Source organism: Dromiciops gliroides, chromosome 4 (assembly GCF_019393635.1).
Source record: "Dromiciops gliroides isolate mDroGli1 chromosome 4, mDroGli1.pri, whole genome shotgun sequence".
In the NCBI taxonomy this organism is placed as follows: Eukaryota; Metazoa; Chordata; class Mammalia; order Microbiotheria; family Microbiotheriidae; genus Dromiciops; species Dromiciops gliroides.
In genome coordinates, this window is record NC_057864.1 from 162,089,119 (window position 1) to 162,114,389 (window position 25,271).

Consider the following 25,271-nt stretch of genomic DNA (forward strand, 5'->3'; position numbering starts at 1 on the left):
ATGGTGCCTGCTATGTCCCCTACCATGTGGGTAAGGGTAGCCTCCTTTGATTGACAGCTGGCAGTGGTAAGACAGAGCCTACTCTTTTTCTGCTGTGCTCTTTTGTGACAACTCTTATCTGCTCCATCCATATGGATATCATGAACTGAACCAGTGAGAGGGGAAGAAGGACTGTCTTCCCCTTCTCCCTCTTTTTTACCCTAGCTCTGAGAAATGGGCTTGGGGAGAGGGGTGGTTTCTGTTTGGTTTTGTTTGTCCTCAGTTACAGATCAAGTACCAGATGGAAGCCAAATGGGACCCAGGAGTTTGCGCCACGGCTACTGTAGATCCAGGAGTACAGGTGCGGTGGCATAGTCAGCTAGCCAGTCATGGAAGCCTTGAGACACCAGGGCACCTGGGATTTGAGTTCAAGGTGAGTTTTGGACTTGGAACTGAGACTATGCTCCACTGGAACTGAGCTAAGCTATTAACTTAATCTACATAAAGGTTCTTTCCACTTGCATTGTTGTAGTTATGGTGTATATTGTTTTCTTGGCTCTGCTTACTTCACTCAATCAGTTCATGTAGATCTTTTCATGCTTTTCTGTATTCCTCACCTCGATCATTTCTTTTTTTTTTTTTTAATTTTAGCAGGGCAATGGGGGTTAAGAATGACTTGCCCAGGGTCACACAGCTAGTAAGTGTCTGAGGCCGGATTTGAACTCAGGTACTCCTGAATCCAGGGCTGGTGCTTTATCCACTGCGCCACCTAGCTGCCCCTCCTTGATCATTTCTTACAGTGTAGTAATATTCCATTACATCCATGTGCCACAATTTGTTTATCTATTTCCCAATTGATGGGCATCTACCATTTCACAGTTTTACCAACAATGTATTTGTATACCTATCATCCCCCTCCAACACTGACTATTGCCATTTTTTGTTATCTGCCAATTTGCAGGGTGTGAGATGAAACCTCAGGGTTGTTCTGTTGTGCATTTTGCTTATTATTAATGATTTGGAGAATTCTTTCTTGTGGATTCTTTACCATTCTTTTTACTCTGATTAACTATTTTTTTCCTCTTTTTGGTGGGGCAATGAGGGTTAAGTGTCATACAGCTAGTAAGTGTCAAGTGTCTGAGGACAGATTTGAACTCAGGTCTTCCTGAATCCAGGGCCAGTGCTTTATCCACTGTGCCACCTAGCTGCCCCCTCTCTGATTAACTTTTTTTTTGTGTGTGTGTGTGTGACAATGAGGGTTAAGTGACTTGCCCTCTGATTAACTATTAAAGGTGAAACCTTGGGATGGATGGTACTCATGAACTATGATTTTATTTTATTTTATTTTTGTGGGGCAATGAGGGTTAAGTGACTTGCCCAGGGTCACACAGCTAGTAAGTGTTAAGTGTCTGAGACTGGATTTGAACTCAGGTACTCCTGAATCCAGGGCTGGTACTTTATCCACTGTGCCACCTAGCTGCCCTCTCATGAACTATGATTTTAAATGGAGGTGGTCCAGAGTACTTTGAATCTGGATTAGTCTTGTCTGGCAGATCAATTCAGGAGAGAGAATTGGAAAAGGTATTCCATCATTATGATTATGATAACATGACATTTTATATGACTTGATACTTTTCAAAGTGCTTTTCACAAATTCACACTTTTTATTTCATCCATTCTAATTGCTAGTGATCCTCCCTCAAATGATCTCATATTTACCTGTTTATACATACTATCCCTCAGTAAGATGTAATCTTTTTGACGACAGAGATAATTTATAATTTTTGGCTTTGTACCCCCAGCTTCTAGCATATACTTTGTATATAACAGATGCATGACAAATGTTTATTAATTGATTGATTAATAAATCAATTTATTTATTAATTGATTACTTGGTTGTGGGGCAAAGAAAATTATCTGTTGTTCCTTAGTGTGATTGACTTAGGGTGTGGGTTTGCCAATGAGGTCTGAGGGAGTGACCAGGAAGTGACAATTCTGACATTAGAGTAGATTCTTATGAAGTAATAAGAAGTTCCCGCTTGAAATCTGGGATTTCCCACACCTTATCATCTCAGTCATACCAGTGATGTTGGTTGTTGGGGTGTGGAAGAATTAGTACTCTGGCTTCACAATACTCCTCAGTTGTTCTTCTGACCTGGAGGTTTCAGCAGGGAATTTTGTTTTCAGATAAATGATTCCCAAAGGGTAGTTATAACTTCTCCTCCTTAGCTTTTTTGCCTGAAGGGTTTTTTTTTTTGTTGTTGTTGTTGTGTGTGAGGCAATTGGGGTTAAGTGACTTGTTCAGGGTCACACAGCTAGTGTCTGTGCCACCTAGCTGCCCCCTGCCTGAAGTTTTAGTTTTCTTTTTTTTGGAATGGAGAGAGAAGAGGAAGCGTGGGGAATGAGCAGGGTGCATTAGGCAACAGGCTCTTTCATAGTCAAACACCTGAGCTTATTCACTGGGTGTGTCTGGTTGCTTATATGGGTTCTTTCTGAACTGTGTCAGGTTTCATAATCAACTCACTTTTTTTTCCCCTGGGAGAAGCGATCTGGAAATATACAAAACTCTGTTTTCTTTTACTTTCTTCTTTATTAAGATCCGTTCTTCCACCTTGCAATTACAAAGGATTCAGAAGAGAGAGGAAGGGAAGAGCCCTCAACACAGAGGAGAGAGAAAGAAGGAAGAGACAGAGGGAGGAAGGGAGGGAGAGAGGGAGAGAGAGAGAGAGAGAGAGAGAGAGAGAGAGAGAGAGAGAGAGAGAGAGAGAGAGAGAGAAAGGAAAATTTTGTCATAATAAGCAGCCACCCCATTCAGACCTGCTCTATAGGAGAAGTCTTCCAGACACCATCCCTCTGCTCCAGGAGCCTCAGGAAAGAGAATCCTCTTGGATGAAACCAGAATATCCTCTTTTCTTGGACTCAGTGAACTTCTATCAGCAATACTCAGGTATCACGATGTTTGGGTGTATTTTATTTCAATAAGCCTTGTCCTATCTCTGGAGCTGAAATCTAACATTCAGCAAAAGAGCATAACATTTACCTTTATGAAATGCTTCTATCTGCTTTTGAATAACCTCAAGATAATTTATCTTCAGTTCTTCCATTCCCTGGTCATTTCCAGGCCTGGCAGAATGGGAGGACACATCAATCCATTCTGCCTCTTTCTTCCTGTCTCCAAGGTGCATTCCTTGCATTCCTTTTTTTATTTATTGCTTCTTTCTTTTCTTTTTTGTTCTTTCTTAATTGTACCAAGTAAATTAATCCCCAAAGATTCCTTTCCAAAGCAGAAATGCTTATCATAAACTACAAAGCTCCCATGGTATTCTTTTCTTAAATTGGTCAGTCTTGCTTTTTTCAGTTCATGGATCCCAGTGGTGGAGTAAAAGATCTTCTGAAAACCAACTTTTCCTCCTTTTCCAAAGATCATATCCAGCTATGCTTGCTTAAAAGATTGGGCTGAATCTATGGGCTAGGGGATTGATGAGATGGCATGTTTATTTATTTATTAAAAAAAATTTTTTTAAACGGGGCAATGGGGGTTAAGTGACTTGCCCAGGGTCACACAGCTAGTAAGTGTCAAGTGTCTGAGGCTGGATTTGAACTCAGTTCCTTCTGAATCCAGGGCCGGTGCTTTATCCACTGCGCCACCTAGCTGCCCCTGAGATGGCATGTTTATTAAAAAAGATATAAAAAGTAAGTTACTAATTCATTCCAAAAAGAGAATAGACTCTAAAATCTCAAGGAACCTCAGGACATAATTTAGTCTAACTTTCTGTCTAATTGCTTGCATAGAAATTGCTTATAGGTGGTATAGCATATCAGAAAGCATAATGAAGTGTGTCTAGATTAAGGAAAGTTACAGCCCTATTGATGCCACATCTAGACTATTATGTTCAGGGAAACCCAGGTTCTAGTCCTGATTCCACTATTGATTGTTTGAATGACTTTGGAGAAGTAATTTAGTTTCTATGGGCTTTAGATTCATTCTCTGAAATCCCTTTTAGTTCTACTATTCTATGACTTCTGGTGATGGAGAACTCACCACTTCATAAGGTAGCTCATTCTATTTAGGACAGCTCTAATTGTTAGAAAGTTCTTTATTTTGCTGAATGAAATCTATTTCACTAAAACTTCTTCCTATTAGCTTTTCCTTTGGAAGTTACAAAGCACAGATTTGATCCCTATCTCATTGGATAGCTTGTCAAGTATTTGAATTGTCCCTTTTAAGTGCTGTCTGCTAAGTTGGAAGGGAGAGAGAGAGAAGGGGATGAGCATTTACAAAGTGCATACTACGTGCTAAGTAATTGAAATTTTTTTTTTACAATTTTTTAAAACAAATACTACCTCATTTTATCCTCATAATAACCCTGGGAAGTAGGTGCAATTACTCCATTTAGTAGCTGAAGAAACTGAGACAGATGGCAGTTAAGTAACTTGTTTAAGGTCACACAGCAAGTAAATATCTGAAGCTGAATTTGAATGTAGGTCTTTTCAAATAGGGGCAGCTAGGTGGCTTAGTGGATAGAGTGCTGGGCCTGGCGTCAGGAAAACTTATATTCAAACCAGCTGTGTGACCTTGGGCAAGTCTTTTAACCCTGTTTGCCTCAGTTTCCTCATCTGTAAAATGAGCTGGAGAAGGAAATGGCAAATCATTTCAGTATCTTTGCCAAAAACTCCCCCTCCCCCACCCCCGCCCTCCCACCCCCCACCCAGTGGGGTCATGGAGAGTCAGACAAGACTGAAAATTGACTGAACAACAAAGAACAACTTCCCAAGTCCAGGTCTAGGGCTCTGGCTACCTCTAACTCAGTTGGTTCTTATGTTAATACTTCAAGGATCTGAATAGTGTGGCCTCTTTACCTGTGCATATCAGTCCCTACACAGCTTAGTCAGAAGTTTTCTAGAGTTATTGTATCCAAAACAATCGGGGCAGCTAGGTGGCGCAGTGGATAGAGCACCAGCCCTGGAGTCAGGAGTACCTGAGTTCAGGCCTCAGACACTTAACACTTACTAGCTGAGTGACCCTAGGCAAGTCACTTAACCCCAATCGCCTCACTAAAAAAACCCCAAACACAAAACACAAAACACAAAACAATCATACTAAAGTCACATCTGCCTCTGTATAAATAAGCTAGGATATACTTGAAATCTTTCTAGCTTAGTTGGACTTTCCAGAGTTTGTGCTTTACTGTAGTTGTCTTTGAGAATTTAGAGTCATCTTCTTGTCACCTAGTCAGTTAGGTGGCACGGTGGGGAAGAACATTGGACCTGAAGTCTAGAAGACCTGAGTTCAAATCCAGTTCCAGACACTTACTATGTAACCCTGGGCAAGTCACTTCACCTGTCTATCTCAATTTCCTCACCAGTAAAATGGAGACAATAATAGTACTTTCCTTTTATTTGTTTGTTTGTTTTTGGTGAGGCAATGGGGGTTAAGTGACTTGCCCAGGGTCACACAGCTAGTAAGTGTGTAAAGTGTCTGAGGCTGGATTTGAACTCAGGTCTTCCTGAATTCAGGGCCAGTGCTCTATCCACTGCGCCACCTAGCTGCCCCAGTACTTTCCTTTTAGGATTGTTGTAAGGATAAAATGAGATATTTGTAAGATACTTTGTAAACCTTAAATAGTTGTATACATTATAGCCATTACCATTATCATTAATTGGACTTGGGAGTAATAGGAGCCACTGGAGTATGTTGAGAAGTAAGTGGGTTCTCCTTCAGTAGTGTTCTCCAAGGTCAATAACCACCTATCTGGGGTGTTGTAGAGGGGACTCTTGATCAGGCATGGATTGGATTAGATGGCCTCTGAGGTCTCTTCTAGTGCTGATATTCTGTGATTTTGTGGCCAGAAGCCAGAAACCATAGAGGCAGATTTCAGTTAAACATATGGAAAAACTTTCTAACAATATGGTCTTGTTTTTTCCGTTGTTTCAGTCACATCCAGCAATTCACGAGTCCATTTGGGGTTTTCTTGCCAAAGATCTTGTAGTGGTTTTGCCATTTTCTTCTCCAGCTCATTTTTTTTTAAATGGGGCAATTGGGATTAAGTGACTTGCCCAGGGTCACACAGCTAGTAAGTGTTAAGTGTCTGAGGCCAGATTTGAACTCAGGTACTCCTGACTCCAGGACTGGTGCTCTATCCACTGCACCACCTAGCTGTTCCTCCAGCTCATTTACAGATGAGGAAACTGAGGGAAACAGGGTTAAGTGACTTGCCCAGGGTCACGCAGCTAGTGTCTGAGGCCAGATTTAAACTCATGAAGATGAGTCTTCCTGACTCCAGGCCTGGTGCTGTATCTACTGTGTCACCTAGATGCCCAACAATTTGGTCTATCTTACAGTTAATTGGATTGCCTTGTGAGGTAGTGAATTCTCTAGCAATAGAGTGTTTGAATAGAGTTCCCATGACCACTGTGGTCGCATAGTGCCCAAAAGAAAGACAAAAGACAGAAAGAAAAAGGGACAGAAAGGGTAGAAAGGAAGAGGAGAGAGAGAGAGAGAGAGAGAGAGAGAGAATAAGGAGAAAAAGAAGAACAAGGAGAACAAGGAGAAGGAGGAGGAAGAGGAAAAGAAGAAGAAGGAGGAGGAGGAGAAGAAGAAGAAGAAAAAGAAGAAGAAAAAGAAGAAGAAGAAGAAAGAGAGAGAGAGAGAGAGAGAGAGAGAGAGAGAGAGAGAAAGAGAGAATGCACTAGGTATGGTGGTACACACCTGTAATACCTGCAACTAGGAATGCTGAGGCTGGAGGGTGACTTGAACTCAATTCTGAGTTAGAGTCAACTAAACCAATTAAGTCTCCACACTAGCACCAATATAATGAGAATGGGATGGGGATGGGAGAGGGCACTACACTGCCTAAGGATGGGTGAACCGGCTGAGGGAGATCCACTTATCAAAAAGAGAAGAGAAAAGCAAATCAAAGCAAAATAAGAGCGTCTTGTATAAGAAGGTCCTTGCTAAATGCTTATTGAATTCAACTTGGTGGTGTAGAAGGGATTCCCCGATTGGGTGGGAGGTTGGACCAGATGCCATATGAAGCACGCCCAGTGCCCAGAATGGTAGAGGGTCTATAGACATCTCCATATCCCTTTCAACTTTGAGATTCTATTATTGGGAGGTTTCCAGGGTTCGATTCGACTTAACAGGGCATTGATTAAGGTACCTACTCTTTGTCCAGCTTTGTGCTCTGTGTGCTGGAGATGTGTCTCCTCCCATCAGACCAAGAGTTTTCTGAAGCCCCTCAAGGATATTTAGTCACAAGAGGTGGATCCATGCCATAATAGTCAATGTCTTATGTCTCTCGCAGGGCAGCTGTCTGTGGTCTGGCTCCTTAGGACCCTTCCTGGGTTCCTTGAAGATGTTTGTGTGGTTTGTTTTCTTCTCCATTCTGGGCCTTGGATCCTGTGGTGAGTTTTCTCTTTGGATTACAATGTCTCTGAGTAAACAGGTGGGCAGTAAATCGATCCGTGCTGCCTTTTATCTCTGGGAGAGATGTGGACTGAAGACAAGGGCAGGCCAGGTGAGGAGAGTGAGGTCTCCTGAGGCCTGTCCTCCCTGTCAACCTTGAACCTTGCCCCCCTGCAAGTTCCTACCAGCTTGTCTTTCCTACTATTTCTACCACCCCCCCCCTTTTTTTTTCAGGGCAATGAGGGTTAAGTGACTTGCCCAGGGTCACACAGCCAGCAAGTGTCAAGTGTCCAAGGCCGGATTTGAACTCAGGTACTCCTGAATCCAGGGCCAGTGCTTTACCACTGCGCCACCTAGCTGCCCCCCCCCCACCCCCAGCACCTTTTTAGCCTTATTGCTGGGAGGAACGAGAACATACAGTTAATGTGGTGATCACATAGGGAACAGGTATCACTCTATCACATCTACACTACACAATTTAGACCTAATACATGTTATGGTCTTAATTGTTTTATAATTGTTAATCTTTTCCCCCAGGCCAAACTATAAGCTCTCTGAGGACAGGGTCTTCATCTTCTACTTCCCACAGTTACCAAGCAGTATTTAGTGTGATCCTAGACACATAGTAAGCATGTCAATTGATGCTATTATTAATTATTATTTATAGTGCTTTAAGGATTGCAAAATGCTCTATAAATACTATCTCATTTAGCTGCTATTATTCCATTTTATGTATAGGAAACTGAGGCAGATCATGGTTAAATGACTCATCCAGGCTCACTCAGCTAGTAAGTGTTTGAGGAGGGATTTGAACTCAGGTCTTCTAGATTTGGAGTCCACTTTCAAGTCATCCACTGTGCTACCAAGCTGCTTTACCAAAGCTTTTTTTCAGTATTGGTTTGAAAGTGTCTTGAGGGTAAGAACTGTATCTTATATAGCTCTGTCTTCCCCAGGCTTAGCACAGTGCTCTCAGTAGGTGTACCTTGCATGATTGATGACAATCTTATTTGGAGGGGGGGGGGGTAATTCATTAGCTGTCTCCTGGAATTCCACAGTCTAGAATAGACCCATTGATGTGGCCATCAGGCATGACCGTAAATGGTCTAGTGGAAAGAGCATCAGACTTGAGTGATTCCCCAAAAGCTGAGTTCTCCCTTCCCCCCAACTCTGAGCATTTATGCACAAGCTTCCTCAAATTGGAAACCTGCTCCTTTTTCATTTCCCCCTCTCAGATTCCTTCTATTTCTTCAACACTCAAGTGACTTGAGATCTGGACATTAGAGAATTGGTTGAAGGAACTAAGGGCACAGCTTGGAGAAGAAGAGGTTTGAGAGGAAGGAACATTCTAGCTTTCTTCTGCTGGGCACCAGAGAACAAAACTAGGAATCAAATCAGCATGCATTTATTAAGTGCTTACTATAGCAGGCATTGGGGCAGCTAGGTGGTGCTATAGTGTACAGAGTGCTGGGCCTGGAGTCAGGAATACTCATTTTCCTGAGTTCAAATCTGGCCTCGGGATACTTGCTAGCTATGTGACCCTGGGCAAGTCACTTCACCCTGTTTGCCTCAGTTTCTTCATCTGTAAAATGAGCTGGAGAAGGAAATGGCAAACCACCCAGTATATTTTCCAAGAAAACCCTAAATAAGGTCACAAAGAGTCAGACACAACTGAAACAACTGAATATGCCAGGCACGATTCAAAGTTCTGGGGGATCCAAAGAAAGTCCCTGTTCTCAAATAGCTCACAGCCTAATGGGGGAGATGACATGCAAATAAGTCCAGCTCTTACCTGAACAATAACTATAGGCAGTGAGGTGGCACAGTGGTTAGAACTCTGGGCCTGGATTACCCTCAGTTTATCCTGTGGATAGCGTATATGTGCAAACAAGCTATACAGGGCATAAATTGGGGGGTAATCTCAGTGGGCAGGCACTAAGATTAAGGAAGACCCAGAATAGCTTCTTGCAGGAGGTAGGACTTTAGCTGAAACTGGAAGCAAACTAGGGAAGCCAGAGATGAGGAGGGAGAGAATTCTAGGGATGGGAGACAGCCAGAGAGGATGTCTAGAGCCATGGGGGGAAGTTATAAGGAGGCAAATTTCAGCTCAGTCTTTTTTTTTTTTGTTGTTTTGTTTTGTTTGTTTGTTTGTTACTAGCTTAACCCTCATTGCCTAGCAAAAAAATAAAAGTTTTTTTTGGACGCTGACAACACAAGAACTTATTTTTCTTGATTATATATGTGTATAATAGTGGGTTTTGTTCTTTTTTTCTCAGTGGTGGGAAGTGATTGAAAAAGATTAATATAGAAAATGAAGAAGTTCAACTAGATGGATTCCAAAATCTCTTCTATTTTTAACGTTCTATGGCACAGAATTAGATACCAAAGGGTTGTTGTGCAAATTTGGAGGGGGAATGAAAAATGTGTCTTTGGAGAGTGGTAAGTTTAATCTCAGACAAGGTGGAGCCAGAGAATTCTTTTTCTTTTCCTTCTATCAATCTGGGTAGGCTTTCTGAAGGAGGATGGAGATAGTATTAAGGAGAAGTGAGTCAGTAAACATTTACTAATGCCTACCAGCTGCTGGGCACTGTGCCAAGAGTTGGGGATACAAAAAGGGGCAAAAGACATTTCCTTCCCTCAAAGAGCTATCAATCTAATAGAGGAGACAAGAGGCAGATAAAAATCCACTGCACCACCTAGTTGCCCCACTGGGCCACTCTTAAACATGAGGGACAGAGAGGAACCTCTGTTTTCAAAGCACCAGCCCAGACAGGATGTCCAGGAGAGAAAGGTCTATGGAGGCGCACCAAGGAGGAAACAGCAAGTGAAGCTCTGTGGGTTTTCCCCTTTAGGCTCCTTCCCGGTGATCTCTCGAACAGAATGGGGAGCAGGGCGTTGCGGCTGCAGCAACCAGCTGGAGATTCCTGTCCCGTACCTCATCATCCACCATATCCCTGGGCACAAGTGCCATCAGAAAGCCTCCTGCCAGCAGATGGTGAAGGGCTTACAAGAGCTTCACGTCAAAACGAATGGCTGGTGTGATGTGGCTTACAAGTAAGACACAGGGGCAGTGGCCTCTGGGCTGGCCAGCAAGGTGTGATTCAGGTGGCTTGGGTCCTTCATTCCATTGTTGTTGTTGCTGATTCATGTCTGATTCTTTGTGACCCCATCTGGGGTTTTCTTGGAAGAGATACTAGAGTCGTTTGCCATTTTCTCCTCCAGCTCATTTTCCAGATGAAGAAACTAAGGCAGATAGGGTTAAATGACTTATCCAGGGTCACACAGCTAGTGAATGTCTGAGAATCTTCCTGATTCTTGGCCTGGCACTCTATCCACTACGCCACCTGGCTATACCTTTTTATCCCATGCTTATTGTTATTTAGTTAGCTCAGTGAATAGAGTGCTAGACTTAGAGTAAGGAAGATCCGAGTTCAAATCCTGACTCAGACACACAAGCAGGGTGATCCTGGGCAACTCACTTAATCTCACTCAACCTCAGTAGGGCTGTTGTGAGAATCAAATAAGATAAAAACAAAGGGCACTTTACAATCCTAAAAACATTAGGCAAATGTTAGTTGTTATTTCTATTGTTATCATCATCATCACCACCACCATTGTCATCATTTTTAGGAAGCTTTTATGGAAGGCCTGTCTATTCACAGCACTAGGTTGGGTTGGACCACTTATAAACTGGATCTTATTTTCACTGATGTGGACAAACTATCAGAGGGCGGAAATTTAGTCCACTGAATAATAATAATATTGTGCATATGCATGTGAAGGGTAATGTGGAATAGTAGATAGAGAGAGCTGGCCTGTTACTCAAGAAGACCTGTGTTCCATTCTTGCCACACACTGGCAGTGTGATCTTAGGCAAAGCTCGTTAAGAAAATAAGTTGCAGAAAATGAGAGAAAGTTCCTTTCTAAAACCACCCTACACCCATTTTACAATTGAGGAAGCTGAGGCAGACAGAGCTTAAGTGACTTTCCAAGCTAGGAGGTATCTGAGGCTGGATTTGAACACGGTTGTTCCTGACTCTTGGCTCAACATTCTATTTACTGCTCGTTGGCAGTCGTGACTTGGTGAAGGGATTTAATAGAAAAAGTAGGATCTTTTCTTTTCTTTTTTTTTTTTTTTGCAGGGCAATGAGGGTTAAGTGACTTGCCCAGGGTCACACAGCTAGTAAATGTCAAGTGTCTGAGGCTGGATTTGAACTCAGGTCTTCCTGAATCCAGGTCCGGTGCTTTATCCACTGCGCCACCTAGCTGCCCCTCAAAGTAGGACCTTATACAAGGGTGGGCAGGCAACAAACATTTATTAAGCCCTAACTGTGCACTGAGCCAAGTGCTGGGGATACAAAATGGAAGGAAAATGAAAGTCGGTCCCTGCCCTCAAGGAGATTACATTCTAATGACAATACAAAAAAGGGAGCAGGAAAGGGAAGGAGGTTGGTCGAGAAAGAAAGTACCATAGTAAAGTATGGAGAGTCAGAAGCAGAGCAGGGCTGGACAGAGGGCTGGCTGGCCTGGGCTCCTCCCTGAAATGAAGATGCCAGAGAGAACTCACCAGTGGAAGAGCACTGGAAGCTGGGAAAGACAGTCCAGGATGAGAAGGCCTAAGGGTCCCATGGGTTCTCCAAAGTAACTTCACAAGCAAAGACTTTAATTCAATTAAACAGAATAAGCATTTATTAAACACTGTGCCAGGTGCCATGCTAAATATTGTCTATACAAAGACCCCAAAATGAAATAGTCCCCTAAAGGAGCTTACTAGATAGGAAAGGAATGACAAGATAGCTATTTGCCTAGAAAAGATATGAGGGTTTTTTTAATGGACTACAGAGAGCACAGTGAGTAGAGTGCCAGACTTGGAGTGAGGAAAACCTGAGTTTGAATTAGGCCTCAGACATTTACTAGTTGTGTGACCTTGGACAAGTCACTTCAACCTTTTGGCCTCAGTTTCCTTATCTGTGAAATGAGCTGGAGAAGGAAATGGCAAACCAGTATCTCTGCCAAAAAAACCTCAAATGGGGGGAAAATGACTGAACAACATAGGATCAATGTGAGCCAACAGTGTAGGGATTACCAGAAAAGGCATAGAAGATGGGATTTGAGCTGAGACCTGAAGGAACTCAAGGTAGCTAGGAGATGAGAAACAAGAACATTATCTTCATTTTACAGATGATGAAACTGAGGCCCATGGAAGTTAAATGACTTGCTCAAGGTCATAAAAATAGTATGCATATCTTCTGACTTGATTTAAGCACAAGTCCTCTTTCTCTAGAGCCAATTCCCTTTCCATTGTACTATGCCACCCTTTTTGTTGTTATTTTTTATATTCTGTTAGCAGGATTCTTAAATCTGTTTTCTTGGTAGAGATATTAGAGTCATTTTCCATTTCCTTCCCCAGCTCCTTTTATAAATAAGGAAAGCAAGGCAAAGAAAGTTAAGTGACTTGTTCAGGGTCACACAGCTAGTAAGTGTCCTGCAGCCAGTTTTGAACTCAAGAAAATGAGTATTCCTGACTCCAGGCATGGCACTCAGTGCACTGTGGCGCCACCTAGCTGCCCATGCTTAAATTTACCATTATTAATTCTTCTTTTTTGGGGGTGGGGGGGCAGGGCAATGAGGGTTAAGTGATTTGCCCAGAGTCGCATAGCTAGTAAGTGTCAAGTATCTGAGGTTGGATTTGAATTTAGGTCCTCCTGAATCCAGGGCCAATGTTTTATCCACTGTGCCACCTAGCTGCTCCCACTATTAATTTTCTATCCAATTTATTTTCTAAATTAGTTAACTCTTCCTTTAACCACTTAGTTGCTCTGTCTTTAGGTATGCAGCAAACCAGTATTGGTATGCTCTTCTTATCCATGGGATACTTTTAAACAAATCAGAATCGTCTTGTGTATATCTCAATGCTTTCTAAATTGAATTCAACTTTGAAAGAGATCCCTGAAACTTGATTTTATTGAGCTAGCTATGGCACGAGAAAATTTGAATCTACCCCATGACTTTAAGTCCATGTACATCTTTTGACATTATAGATTTTGCTTTCTGACTCACTGCTCCTAAATCTACTCTTCACTCTCATCGTGGCCCTCAGACACTACTACATCCCTCTCCCTTCTCCCAGTGCATCATATTGGTGCTGGTTCTTCCCTCTACAATTTTTGTCCTTATTTTTGGTGGGGCAATGAGGGTTAAATGACTTGCCCAGGGTCACACAGCTAGTAAGTGTCAAGTATCTGAGGTTGGATTTGAACTCCAACCACTATGCCACCTAGCTGCCCCAATTTTGACATTATTTTATGTTGGAACATTGTCCTCTACCCTTTTCTTATTGCTTTGCTCCACCAATGCTCATGTCTACACATACTGCAATTTCCTATTGCCCACAATATCTTGCTTTCTCTGTTTATAATGCCCCTTTGCAGAATATCCTTGGAGGAAGTTGCACAAATAAGCTACCCAGGTGCTATAAATTTATATAGAGTTGTGGTTCACTGGAGACAGTGCTGAACCTAGAGGAAGGAAGACCTGAGTTCAAATCCACCCTCAGATGCTTATTGGCTGAGTGACAGTTATTGGTCAAGTCACTTAACTTTTCTGTGCCTCACTTTTCCTCATCTGTAAAATGGGGATAATAATAGCACTTGTCTCACAGGGTTATTGTGAGGATAAAGTGATATTATAAAGTGCTTTGTAAACCTTAAATCACTCTATAGATGCTAACTATATCATCATTTTTATTAAATATCAGAATAAGACTGTAGTGGAGAAACTGATCCATTGTACCTTTTTCAATATGGCGTGTAGAAGGGAACACAGTGCTTCAGATTTAGATGTTCTCTTCTAGGACATTACAAGAAAAGAAAGAGTTTTGTGGGTTGAGGAGTTGGGGTTCGTCCCTACAGCTGGGTTGTTGGTCTTTAAACATTGGACTCCCTTACATCCGACAGTTTCCTGATTGGTGATGATGGCAATGTGTATGAAGGCGTGGGATGGGCCATCCAAGGCACTCACACTGTGGGCTACAACAACAAGTCACAGGGATTTGCTTTTGTGGGGAGTGTAACAGGTAATGGTCATCCTAACCAGGTTCTAACTTATCAACCTTTGAGCTCCAACAGGGATCATTTACAAGAAAAGGGAATAGAGATATGCCAAGGTAGTTCTGGGAAATATAAACCCTACAGTCTGATTAATTCAGAGTTTTTTCTTTTTCTTTTTTGGGAGGAGGGAGTTTCAAGTCAGAATTACATAGTTAGTTGGTATATCTTCTCTTAATTTTGTTAAGGGAGAGGCAAATACACATGGGCCATATATTTTATTCTAATTACCTCAGAAATATTACAATTGAAATAAATTCTCAGCAACAAATTTTATCATTGTGTTGAGAATCTGCATACTTCCCAAATCTTTCTTTTCTGAAACAAATGGTGTGTTACAAGCATCAGTGAGGAATCAGATCTCAATAGGTATTTACAAGTGCCCGTGTATCTCTCTTTCTTTTCCTTGTTCTCTCTCTTGTTCTTTCTTTCTTTCTCCCTTTCTCTCTCATTTTGCAGATGAAGAAACTGATGTTTTGAAATGTGAATTGACTTGTATAAGGTCACATAGCTAGGAAGTAGAAAGACCATGATTTGAACCCAGGGCTTTTTTTTTTTTTGGGCGATGCAATTGGGATTAAGTGACTTGCCCAGGGTCACACAGCTAGTAAAGTGTCAAGTGGCTGAGGCCAGATTTGAACTCAGTTCCTCCTGAATCCAGGGCTGGTTCTCTATCCACTGTGCCACCTAGCTTCCCCTGAACCCAGGGCTTTTGATGCCCATTTCAAGCCCACTGCTCTTTCTGCCATCTCGCACTGCTATTCTTTGCTGCTTGCCTACTCCCAGTCTGAGACTCCTCGGTTCTGGCTTTGAGCCCTGGTCAGGTGACCTGCTGCCCATCCTTCACCATGCCTTCCTCTTTCCCACATCCAAACCTTCTCACATGCCATCCTCCTAGTCAGTGGCGCTTTTCCCATTTCCTCTCTATCTAAGCTCCCTCCCTTCCTTACTCCACCTCTCCTTCCCCTATGGATCTTTTTCTAGCGAACTCCATGAATTTTTGCCCCCTCGATTTTCCTGTCCTCAGCACTGATGGTGACAAGAACAGGGGATGATGCAGCACTTTTTAGTTTTTCCACCTGGGAACAGAGAGCTCTGCCTTCAGTGGGGTGGAAGTGGGCAGCTGGTATTTGAGCTACGCTGATAGATTGGTGTTCTGGCTTACCATCTCTTGTCAGGAAGTTCTCCCAGTGCTGCTGCCTTGACTGCAGCTCAGAATTTGATCTCCTTTGCTGTCGACAAAGGTTACCTCTCACCCAAGTACATCCAACCACTATTTGTTCAGAGTGAGTCCTGTCTGGCCTCCCAGAAGAATGGGGTATCCAAGAGAGGTAAGCCCTTAACTTTGTCCATTCCTTTTCTTTCTTTTTTATTTTAAAACAAAATTTTAATAGAAATCTTTTGGTTTTACCTTGCAAACACCCAGTGTATGTCTCCCCTCTCCATTCCCTTTCAATACAATAAGCTTAATATTATTTCATTTTAGTTCTAGTCAATAATAATTAAGTAATTACATAATTAAGGGGCTGTATGGCAGATAGGTGGCTCAGTGGATAGAGAACTGTACCTGGAATCAGGAGGACCTGAGTTCAAATCCAGTCTCAGACACTTACTTATTAGCTGTGCGACCCTCAGCAAGTCATTTGATTTCTGTGTGCCTTAATCTAAAGTTTCTTAAACGGTGGGTGGTGACACCATAGGGCATCATGTAACTGAATGTGGGGGATATGAAAAATTTGGCAAAAGTAAAAGGTTATGTCTACTTATTTTATATACCTATATACTTGGGGTCATGTAACAATTTCTCAGGTAAAAAGGGGTCACGAGTGGAAAAAGTTTAAGAAGCCTTACCTTAATCCACTGGAGAAGGAAATGTCAAACCACTCTGGGATCTTTGCCAAGAAAACTCCATGGACAGTATTGGTGAGCTATAGTCCACTGGGTCACAAAAAGTCTGACATGACTGAATGACAACAACATGATATAGTACAATGGCGCCCAGGGTTTTTTGTTTTGCAAACCCTTTTTAACAACGAAATATGTTGTGAACCCCCAAGCAAATTTAATATATACTACTTATAAAATTCTTTTAGATTTATTCATGAAAATATTTAATAGAACTATAGTGATAAACTTATGATGCTTTAAACATGTGAATAAAATAATAATATAAAATAATAATAAAAATAGTAGCTATTTTTTTTTTGCACGGGGCAATGAGGGTTAAGTGACTTGCCCAGAGTCACACAGCTAGTAAGTATCAAGTGTCTGAGGCTGGATTTGAACTCAGGTCCTCTTGAAACCAGGGCCATTGCTTTATCCACTGCACCACCTAGCTGCCCCAGCAGCTAATATTTATATAGCACCCACTGTGTACCAGGCTCTGTGCTAAGTGCTTTACAATTATGATCTCATTTGATTCTCACAGCAGCCCTGGGAGGTAGGCACTATTATTATCCTCATTTAACAGTTGAGGAACTGAGGCAAACAGAGGTTAAATGACTTGCCTGAGATCACACAGCTAGTAAGTGTCTGAAGTTGAATTTGAACTCAGATTTCCCGAGTTCCAGACCTGGCACTCTATCCAATGTACTATTTACCTGTGAAAAGACACCATCAAAGAACTTTTAGTTCCAACTCCTTGCGCCATCAAGGTTCACGAACTATTAAATGGGAATGTCTGTGAATAGAGAGTTAGCCTCTGAATCAGGTATATCTGGGTTCAAATCTTGCCTTTGACATAAACTGGCTTTGTGTTCTTGGGCAAGTCATTGTACTTCTAAGATGTTTAAGTCTATAAATTGTAGAGAAAGTATCAATCTGTATTAACAAGGAGGAATTTCCTCATCCAGAGATTCCAATATGAAGAGAAAAAATCAAAAGCTTTTTCTTCTTCCCTTTATAATTAACAAGTGCCAGAGCACTGTTCGAGCCCCTGAGGGAAATATAGAGCTTAGGTAAGACACCACTGAGGCCCCCCAGACTAGTCCTTTCTCCTTCAAAGACCCTCTGACTTGTCCTTGTCTAGAGGGCCCCTTCCCATTGTGCCCTGGCTGATTTCCTTCAGAAAGAGAGTGTGGATGGCGACTGTCAGAGTTCTGAGGATGGGCAGACCTTCAAGACTGAACTTCATCTAGCTTTGTCCCCTTCGGTCTCTCCTGTTGGAAGATATGGGGATCTTTCAGGTGGGAAAATGATGGTGATGATGATGACGAAGAAGAAGATTTCTATAGTGCTTATTATGTGCCCGGAACTGTATTAAAGTGTTATGTAAGGTGTGAGCTCTAATTATCACAAACTACTTTTAAAGGGCATACTGACCTGTGGCCAGCTGTTTTATTTTCCTATCCCTTGCTTTTATAGACTGGTTTGTCATCTTCCGTGGGTAGAACCTATCTGTGTCTCTGCCTGTTGGCCTTAGCATCTGTCCCAGGGTCTTTGTTCTGAGATAACTTTGCACCTTAATTCTGCCTAGCTGCTTGTGCCAACTCCATCAGCTACAAGGCATCCCCAGAATTATTCAGATGGCCCTTCTCCAGAGGACAATGGGGGCACGTGTATGAAAAACCTTCAGGATGACTTATAATTTTTTGCCCTTACCTGGGGGCTGGGCTGAGATACAATAACCAATGGCCTGGCATTCTAGGGATATGCCAATCTTGCTGAATGGCAGTTATAGGGTAGAATATTGGGTAGTCTAGTGGAAATATTAAGAAGACTCTTTGGAGTCGGAAGTCGTAGTTTGATCTGACAATGGCCAACCACATGCTCTTGGCCAAGTTACCTCACTTGCTCGAGACTCAGTTTCCCTATTTGTAAAATGGGGGTAATGAGAGTCAGAATACATAGATTTGAAGAGTACCTCTGCCCCTTACTACTTGTGGGACACGGAGCAAGTCACTTACAATTTGGAGGTCTTAGTTTCCTCATCTAAAAAAATGAATGGGTTAAATTTCATGACCTCGAAGCTTCCTTCTAGCTTTAAGTCTATGAGCTAGGAGCCTATTTGGCAAGAGGTGGGTAGCCAGTGGACTGAGAACTGAGTTTAGAGACAGGGAGATCTGAGTTCAAATCCTACTTCAGGTACTCACTGTGTAACTGTGATGTTTAAAATCTATATTATTTTATCACATTCATCACATAACCCTCAGCAAGTCACTTAGCCTCTCTTGGACTTGGTTTTCCCATTTGTAAAATGGGAATACTGCTGCTGCTGCTACTACTACATCAGAACTGTAGTGAGGATGAAAGGTTATACATACATCTACACATATATAATATACATATATGTCTTTCAAACACCTTAAAGTGCTATATAAATGCTTGCAATGATTATGATCACGAACACTTGCCCTACTGACCTCATAGGGTAGTTATGAGGAAAATATTTTGAACATCCTAAAGCATAGTAGAAATAGAAACCACTCTTCTCATTACCCATGGTTTTCTAATTTTCCTGATTTCTTTCTCCTCCCTCCTCAGAATGCCCTGACATAATTTCCCGGTCCTCCTGGGGAGCCCGAGAAACTTACTGTTCTAAGCTGCTTGAACCCGCCAAGTATGTCATCATCATCCACACCGTGAGCCACAGCTGCAATGTGACCAAAGAGTGCAAGATCTCTGTTCAAAACATCCAGTCCTCTCACATCGATGAGAGGAAATTCTGTGACATTGCTTATAAGTAAGACGCCCTATTGTCCTCCAGAGCCAGCCATGTGGGCAGTTCATTAATTGATCCCTACGACCAACAATGGTTAGGCATTTATTTAGCATGGATCAGTGTGGTAGGCACTGGAAAAGATGCAAAGTTTAGGTGAGATAGGGTCCCTGCTCCCATGGAACTTAGAGTCTAATGGTGGAAGAAGTACATCTAATCATATTGGATATTAGGGGCAGCTAGGTGGATAGTGGATAGAGTGCTGAGCCTGGAGTCAGGAAGACCTGAGTTCAAATCTGGCTTCAGATCCTTACTAACTGTGTGACCATGGGCAAGTCACTTAACCCTGTTTGCCTCAGTTTCCTCATCTGTAAAATGAGCTGGAAAAGGAAATGGCGAACCATTCCAATCTCTTTGCCAAGAAAACCCCAAATAGGGTCACAAAGAGTTGGACACTGGTTAACAATAATAAAAATCATAGGACTTTGAACTAGAAGACATCTCAGTATTTTCTAGACCAATCAAGACCCAAACTTCTTAAACTATGGGTTGTGACCCCATATGGGGTGATGTCACTGAAGGTGGGGGTTGTGAAAAATTTGGCAACAGTAAAAGGTTATGTATACCTATTTTATATACCTATACCTATGCCTATGCCTATGCCTATGCCTATACCTATACATATATATATATATATAAACTATACCTATATATCTCTCTATACCTCTATACCTATACCTATATGCCTATCTATACCTATACCTCTCTCTTTATATATATATGTACACACCCTGATGAGGTCACATAAACATTTCTCAGGCAAAAAGGGGTTGCAAGTAGAAGTTTAAGAAGTCCTGGACTAGACCAGTCTCCAAGATGGATTTTCTGATTTGGATTCACCTTGAACCTGAGTCAATCTGGACATTAATCTATTGTTGAATAGCCTGTGTTCAAGAGGCAGCATTACAATGATGGATAGAAAACTGGTTTCTGAGTCAGGAAGACCTGGGTTCAAGTCCAGTCTTAGACTTGGCTAGTGTGGCAAACCAGAGTGGTTATGTGATTCTGGATGAATTATTTAACTTCTACAACTCTAAGACTAAGAGATGCAGAGTAGGCACTGATCTATATCCCAATGAAATCACTGGTTGGATTAAAAATGTACACCTTCAAATGTATATTGGATTTAGAATTTGAAAAACATCTAAAAGATCATCTAGTTCAATTACCTTGTTTTATAGATATGAATGTAGATGAAACCCAAAGTCCAGAGGGGCCGGATAATTTAACCAAGGTCACACAGGTAGTAAGTAGAACTGGGATTTGTGGCTAGGCCCTCTGGTTTCAAATCCAGTAGTCTTTCCTTTTCCTGAGTTCAAATCTGGCCTCAGACACTTACTGGCTTTGCGGACAAGTCACTTAACCCTGTTTGCCTCAGTTTCCTTGTCTGTGAAATGAACAGGAGAAGGAAATGGCAAACCACCCCAGTATAAGAAAACCTCAAATGGGGTCATGAAGAGTCAGACATGACTGAAAATGGCTGAACAAACAGCAACAAAACTCTTTCCCCTATAATATGGTGTCCTCCCTTTAATAGGTATTTGCCCTTTTTGTTTTAATAATCTTTTCCTCCCTCTCGTCATCTCCTCCTTTCTCCCTTTACATTCTTTCCTAGTTGATAATGACCCTGAATTCTGAGTTGAGTCCAGGCCAACATAATCTTTAACCAGATGAAAACCTTTCTGTTTTCTTGAAGTGGTTTACCTCTGATTCTGATAGTAATGTTCTTTCTCTTTTCTAGTTTCCTGGTAGGTGAGGACGGTAGAGTGTATGAAGGAGTGGGCTGGGACATCGAGGGCGCTCACACCTATGGCTACAATGACATTGGTCTGGGAATTGCTTTCATTGGCACGTTCAGTGGTAAGGAAGGGGCTTGCCTGCAGTCAGTGGGTTTGTGGCATTGGTCATGGGCAGTGATAGCAGTTCATCTGGGACAAGTCAGAATTTTATGTTTGTTGGGCTAGGAGATGCCCTTTTGTAACAAATGAGTGAATGAGTGAATAGATGATAAGACATTTGTTAAGCCCACACTGTGTGCCAGATACTTGTAACCTGGAGACAGATTGATTTTGAATTTGTCTTTGGTGCTCAATTTGGCAGTAATTATGCCAAAAATTGGAGGCTTTTGACTCCTGTCAAGAGGAGAATTCTATAGGGCAGTTGGGTGGCACAGTGGATAAAGCACTGGCCCTGGATTCAGGAGGACCCGAGTTCAAATCTGGCCTCAGACACTTGACACTTAGTAGCTGTGTGACCTTGGGCAAGTCACTTAACCCTCATTGCCCCACAAAAAAAGAGGAGAATTCTATCAGGCATTTGTGCCCTGAAGTGACACATAGTCCATTTCCATCCAGCTTCTATGATGCCTCTTCAGTTCTCATTCTTAGGGGAGATTGGAGCTGCTATTTCCTGTAAGGAATGAGGATTGGAGTATGCAATTTCCTCTCTATATCTCTATGTATTTCATAGCAAGATTTCAGAATAACCTGGTAGATCCTGTCACTTCTTGGTTGTCAGATAATAGGGGTAAGGGGAGGAGAGGGAGTTTGCAGATGGTTCCAAAACAGGGCATGATAAAAATAATAATTTGGATTAAGTTTGAGAGTTTATTAAAAAACAAACAAACAACTTCCTGATCACAGTTTTACCTTCCTGATAGATAATGTAGGTTACAATCCTGTCTTCTCCCAGCTGTGTGACCATGGACAAGTCATTTAACCCCTCTCAACCTCAGTTTTCTAATCATAAAATTAGTATAACAGTACCTGTAGTATGGGGTTGTTGGGAGACACCAATGAATATTGTGTAAAGCACTTGGAAACTTTAACATGTGTGTCAATTATGATTGTTATTATTATGGAACCCCACAGATCTCTTCCCCTTCTTCTTCAGAAGAAACCTTTGTTCTTCCAGTCCCTACTTTTGTCTGATATCAAAATGAATCAGACTTTCCCAGAGCACATACCAAATGATATGGAACAAGGTGCAAGGATGGCATGGGAATGGGTGGGCTGGGCACTTGGCAGACCGTTAACCTGAGGTAACACGCTTCCTCTATGTGGTTTATTAGATTGAAAATTTAAGTCTGAAAGGGAATTGAAGCTCTTTAGTCCAAGCCTTATTTTATAGGTGAGGAAACGGAGGCTCAGGCTCATTAAGTGACTTTGTCCCAGGTCCTACAATAAGCATCAGAGGTGAGATCTGAATTCAAGTCTTCATACTCCAGAGACTATGCTTTCCACTAAGAACTGTGCTCTCTTGGTTAATATGTATGAGACTAGGGGAAGCTAGGTGGTACAGTGGATAAAGCATTGTCTCTGGATTCAGGAGGACCAGAGTTCAAATCTGGCCTCAGACACTTGGCACTTACTGGCTGTGTGACCCTGGGCAAGTCACTTAACCCTCATTGCCCCCCTCCCCAATATGTATGGGACTAATGGAAATACTACTGTTTGTATTCTCAGGTCTAATTCTCCCTGGGGCATTTCCTGGCTCAGTATAAGAAGTACATATAACCCTTTCAGGGTCAACCAATCAGCAAGCATTTATTTATTAAGCATTTACTATGTGCCAGGCACCATGTTGAGGACTGAGAATACAAAGAAAATTAGAAATATTCCCTGTCCTCAGGGAGCAAACATTCTAATTGGGAGACAGCTTATAAATAACTATGTGTAAACAAGATATATAGAAGATGAATCAGAGTTAATCTCAGAGGGAAAGCACTACCTTTTAAGGAGGACTGGCAAAGACTTCTTGCAGAAGGTTGGATGAAATAAGAGGCCCCCAAAGAGTGAAATGGGACATTTTATTGGAGGGACTTTGATGCTATGTGATCTTGGGTGTCTCAGATATGTCTGTAGGCTACTGTGTGGGAACTGTATATAGGAATTCTTGGTCCATCATGGAGGAAAACATATGTCCCCTGAGCAGAAAGCCATGGCAAATTTTAGATGGTTTGGGTGCTGGTGTTTTTCAGGAATTTCTCCCAATGCTGCAGCCCTGAAGGTGGCCCAGGACTTGATCCAGTGTGGAGTGGACAAAGGCTACTTGATTCCTGACTACCTTCTAGTGGGACACAGGGATGTTGTTAACACGCTCTCCCCAGGGCAGGCCCTGTATGAGAAAATCAAGACCTGGCCTCACTTCAAACACTGAGTATGTCTACCACCAACCTGCTTCTTTACTTCTTGGCCCCTGGGACTTGACCATCAGCATGTTCTACCCAGGGTGTAGGAGTGGGGAGGGCAAATCTGATACCAGCCTCTGAACTTTCTTCAAATGAGCCTTCACATCAGCTATTCCCCTACCCTGATACATCCTTGTGGCAAAGTGGGCCAGCCCAGGCAGGAAAAGGAGGTGCTTCCCAGACTCCAAGCTGAGCCTGGGATCCAGTTCCAACTCCATTGGAGGAAATGGGGGTTGGTGGGGTGTGTGTTCTATTATACTTCTGCTTACCCTAAAAATCTGACCTTTACCCAGCAGCAATTCTCAAATCTCGTCATGTACAATCCTCTTTTTCTGTTTTACTACATACGTGGAAATACTTATTGTATTTAGTATTTGTTTTACATTCAGAATAAAAAATTAAATATGAACAAGATAAACATCAACAAATGTGAATTCTTTTATATGCAAAGAAGGACAGAGGAGGCTGTATATGAAATCATACAGCACAGGGCAATTTTATGAGCAGCCTAGAAGCCGGAAATCATCCTCAAATTCCCTAATTTGGTTACTGATTGGCAGACACGGTGTGTAATCACTTCCTTGCCCCCATTGGCAGGTAATTTGGGCTGATTCCAACATGAAGCCACCATCTTGACTCAAAGAGTTCTTGGGTTTGAATTTCTCCTGCCTCAGTTAAAAAGCCAGTTTCTTGGTTTTTCTTCTCATTACACTTTAGGCTGTTCTGTGCTCCTCCAACAAACTTCCAAGGGTCTTGGTTTGTGGCAACTATGATACAGCCATTTTTTAAAAACTTTTTTTCCAGTTTCTCTCTCCCTCCCCTCCTCTACTCATTGAGAAAGCAAGAAAAGGATAACCATTGTACATATGAAGTCATGCAAAACATATTTCCACATTAGCCATGTTGCAAATTTTAAAAAGCATGAAAAATGAAGTGATAACAAATGTTTCAATTTGCACTCGGAGTTCATCAGTTTTCTCTCTTGAGCTGGATAGCATTTGCGTCATTGTATTGATCAGAATAGCTAAGTCTTTCATAGTTGATTATTGTTACAATATTGCGGTTACAATGTACAATGTTTTCCTGGTCCTGTTTACTTAACTTTGTATATGGTACAGTCACGTTAGTAAGATTCTTCATTTTAACATGGCTTCAATCCATTTCCAACCCCAGCTGATTGTGGGTGCCATAGTCTTCCTTTCTGACGTTAGGGAAATATTATAACTTTGAGGCCTTGAGAGCATATGATGTATATAATAATACAACAATAACTGAATCATACTCATATGTCTTCCCGCCCTATCAGTTGAAAGGGTCATTTCTGTTTCTTTCTTTCTTTTATGTGGGGCAATGAGGGTTAAGTGACTTGCCCAGGGTCACGCAGCTAGTAAGTGTCAAGTGTCAGAGGCCGGATTTGAACTCAGGTCCTCCTGAATCCAGGGCTAGTGCTTTATCCACTGCTCCATCTAGCTTTCCGAAAGGGTCATTCTTCATGGTCCTCTACACTTCTTTCTGTTCAAGCTCTCCTACTTCAGGAAGCCTTCTTTGGTCCTGCTTCCTACCTCCTGTTTTCCTATGTGGTTCTATATGGTTACACTGTTTGGTCACATCATCTGCAATTAGTTCTTTGTCCCCGTCTATAACCCAGAGGTGTTCCCTTTCTCTCACCAAACTGGGATCTTCTCAAGCTTGGGGTCTATGTCCTCTTCCAATTATGACTCCACCCATCTGGAGACTCCTTGAGGTCAGGGACTATGTCTTCTCAATTAGAGGAGAGCTCTCTGAGGGCAGGAACTATGTCTTTTCCTCCTGGATCTTCCCCGAGAGCCCAAGGCAGGATTTTGTTCAGAGGGGATGCTCAGGATCTCATATTGGCTA

The 25,271-nt window shown here is 42.1% G+C and overlaps 1 protein-coding gene across 1 annotated transcript; it reads left to right on the top strand.

Moving 5' to 3' along the window:
* On the top strand, positions 1-23,362 carry PGLYRP3 (peptidoglycan recognition protein 3). The gene is made up of 9 exons (XM_044003224.1): positions 1-30; positions 263-412; positions 7,284-7,383; positions 10,234-10,435; positions 14,338-14,456; positions 15,666-15,818; positions 18,970-19,168; positions 20,946-21,064; positions 23,184-23,362. Exons 1-9 carry the CDS (start codon positions 1-3, stop codon positions 23,360-23,362), a joined length of 1,251 nt encoding a protein of 416 aa, XP_043859159.1.
* The last annotated feature ends 1,909 nt before the right edge of the window (positions 23,363-25,271 follow it).

Excerpts from the sequence above, each read along its gene's own strand:
- PGLYRP3 (XM_044003224.1), top strand. The coding sequence starts at position 1 with ATGGTGCCTGCTATGTCCCCTACCATGTGG. Across the intron at positions 14,457-15,665 it reads TTTTGTGGGGAGTGTAACAG|GAAGTTCTCCCAGTGCTGCT; the intron begins GTAATGGTCATC and ends ATCTCTTGTCAG. Across the intron at positions 15,819-18,969 it reads GAATGGGGTATCCAAGAGAG|AATGCCCTGACATAATTTCC; the intron begins GTAAGCCCTTAA and ends CTCCCTCCTCAG.